Source organism: Mus pahari, chromosome 7, assembly GCF_900095145.1.
Source record: "Mus pahari chromosome 7, PAHARI_EIJ_v1.1, whole genome shotgun sequence".
Taxonomy (NCBI): Eukaryota; Metazoa; Chordata; class Mammalia; order Rodentia; family Muridae; genus Mus; species Mus pahari.
Window position 1 is genome coordinate 12064918 of NC_034596.1, and position 2981 is coordinate 12067898.

Consider the following 2981-nt stretch of genomic DNA (forward strand, 5'->3'; position numbering starts at 1 on the left):
CTTCTTTCTTCTTTTCTTTTCTTTTTAATTAGATATTTTCTTTATTTACATTTCAAATGTTATCCCCTTTCCTAGTTTCCCCTCCGAAAATCCCCTATCCCTCCCCCCCTTCCCACTCCCATTCCTGGCCCAGGCATTCCCCTATACTGGGGCATAGCACCTTCACAGGACCAAGGGCCTCTCCTTCCTTTGATGACCAACTAGGCCATCCTCTGCTACATATGAAGCTAGAGCCATGAGTCCCACCATGTGTTTTCTTTGATTGGTGGTATAGTTCCAAGGAGCTCTAAGGGTACTGGTTAGTTCATATTGATGTTCCATCTATGGGGATTCAGTCCCCTTCAGCTCCCTGGGTATTTCTCTGGCTTCTTCATTGGGGACGTTGTGCTCCGTCCAATGGATGACTGTGAGCATCCACTTCTGTATTTGCCAGGCACTGGCAGAGCCCCTCAGGAGACAGCTATATCAGGCTCCTGTCAGCAGGCTCTTGTTGCCATCTGCCTTTGTGTCTGGGTTTGGTGGTTGTTTATGGGTGGATCTCCAAGTGGGGCAGTCTCTGGATGGTCATTCCTTCAGACTCTGCTCCGAACTTTGTCTCTGTAGCTCATTCCATGGGTATTTTGTTCCCTGTTCTAAGAAGGAACGAAGTATTCACACTTTGGTCTTTCTTCTTCTTGAGTTTCATATGTTTTGCAAATTGTATCTTGGGTATTCTGAGCTTCTGGGCTAATATCCACTTATCAATGAGTGCATATCATGTGTGTTCTTTTGTGATTGGGTTACCTCACTCAGGATGATATCCTCCAGATCCATCCATTTGCCTAAAAATTTCATAAGTTCATTGTTTTTAATAGCTGAATAGTACTCCATTATGTAAATGTACCACATTTTCTGTATCCATTCCTCTGTTGAGGGACATCTGGGTTCTTTCCAGCTTCTGGCTATTATAACTAAGGCTGCTATGAACATAGTGAAGCATGTGTAGGGACAGAGATCTGCATGCATGGTAAAGGAGGTACCAGTTTCTGAGATGCTGGCCACGTCATGTTGCCATGTAGTTCTCTCTCTCTCTCTCTCTCTCTCTCTCTCTCTCTCTCTCTCTCTCTCTCACACACACACACACACACACACTCTCTTTCACTCTCTCTCTCACTCCCCCTCTCTCTCCTCCCCCCCTCCATATGCCACACTGGAATATGATTGCCATAGTTTTGTTTTATTCACCTGGTGGACTTTTTTTTTTTTTTTTTTACTTTTTTTGAAGGCTTACGTGTTAAAGTGTTCAACACTGCTATTAATATATCATCTTATTAAACAGCTTCATTGTTTCCTGGACTCTGCCTGCCATAAAAAGTCTGCCATAGTCTTAGCAAGAATATTTTTTACTTAACTTTCCCTATCAGAAATTTTTACAGCTATTTGAGGAGAACAGAGAAGTCTAATGATTTGGGTAGGGCAATACGTGCTTGCAAATCAGGAATGATAATACCTAAGCATGTTTGGATGGGCGATAATAGAGAAGGGTTCCAGCTAGTGACTGGGGCACAATCAGACAGTGCTGTGGTTTGGTAAGACTTGAGCACATGGACACGTGGCAGGCCTGGAGAAATAATCAGACCTCAGCAAGCAGCCAACCTTGAAGGGACCCTTTCATTGGGAAGGAGGTACGTAGGCCTGTAAGTAGCTTGTATTATGAAGTCTGCATGGTTGGCAGAGGGACACTATCTTTGGTGTTAAAATTTAATGTGCTGAGTATCAATTTGTGTTGTGGCTGCTTGCCTTATTCAGAGCCACACCAAGTGGCATCTTAAGATGGTTGCTCTAACTGCTGTAGGAAACTCATTCTATGTAATACTGATGGTCCCATTATTTCTGATTTATTAATATCAGCCTGGTCAAGGAAGTCAAGAGGTCGCAGGGTCCATTAAAGTTTTGCCTATAGACTGCAGCTGCTGTTCTTACATCTGCTCCTGGGCATTGGTGTCCCTCTGTCCTAGATGTACAAACCACTCTGATCACCTCCTTCTGGAATCAGCATCCTTGTTTCCAGTCGTTCCTCTTCTCCCTCCTGCCTCTCCGTGGTCTCTCTTTTAATCCACTTTCCTTCACATTCTTCTTCTTAGGGGCAGGAGTTTGGAGGAACGTATCGAATTGGAGCTGTAGCCAATGATGACCTGGAAAGACAAGGATGCCACCCTTTTTATGAGTCAGTCATTGCTAATCCCGTTGTCACCGAGGTAAGTACAGTATACTTAAAAAGACAGGGTTAACTGCACAGAGAGAAATGAAGCCCGTCCTGAAGTACACCTTGGACTTGGCTCTTACTGTGTTGTTTCTAGGATTGGTTTCATATAGATCATGATATATTACAAGATGAAAATTCACTGAAATGCTAAATAAAACAATGTGCATTAGTGAGAAATAGTGATCCAACCCACTAGAAGCCATAGAACTCCACAATCTGGTTTTCTAAGTGACAGTGGTGCTTTTGTGTCATCTGAAGTGACCCATGCCACCTATCAGCAGGTCCCTGTGGAAAGCTTTGCTGAAGTATTACTGAGAACTGGAAAGCTGGCAGAGGCTAAGACACAAGTGTTTCCAACCACAGAAGGTAAGTCAGTCTGTGATATCTCAGCAGGGCATCGGTCCTGTTTGACAAGCAATGAATGTGGAGAGTTTGGAAAAATATAATTTTCAGGATTTTGAATTATCTAATGACATCTATCCATTTGCCAAAACATTTTATTGAACTCTTATCGTTTTCTGGATACACAATTATTTATTTATTTATTTTAATTAGATATTTTCTTTATTTACATTTCAAATGCTATCCCGAAAGTTGCCTATACCTTCCCCCGCCCCTGCTCCCCTACCTACCCACTCCCACTTCTTGGCCCTGGCATTCCCCTGTGTTGGGTCATATAAAGTTTGCAAGACCAAGGGGCCTCTCTTCCCAATGATGGCCGACTAGGCCATCTTCT

General features: G+C 43.2%; 1 protein-coding gene across 4 annotated transcripts in view; it reads left to right on the forward strand.

Moving 5' to 3' along the window:
* The window catches only part of Nbas (neuroblastoma amplified sequence), a 284567-nt gene that overhangs the window by 164279 nt on the left and 117307 nt on the right, over positions 1-2981 (forward strand). For 2 of the 4 annotated variants that reach the window (XM_021201944.1, XM_029540737.1), the window contains exons 37-38: positions 2124-2237; positions 2527-2611. In XM_021201944.1, coding sequence (XP_021057603.1) covers positions 2124-2237; positions 2527-2611 — 199 coding nt within the window. Of the gene's footprint in view, positions 1-2123; positions 2238-2523; positions 2612-2981 lie in introns of all 4 variants that reach the window. The other 2 variants (XM_029540735.1, XM_029540736.1) reach the window with 1 other exon arrangement.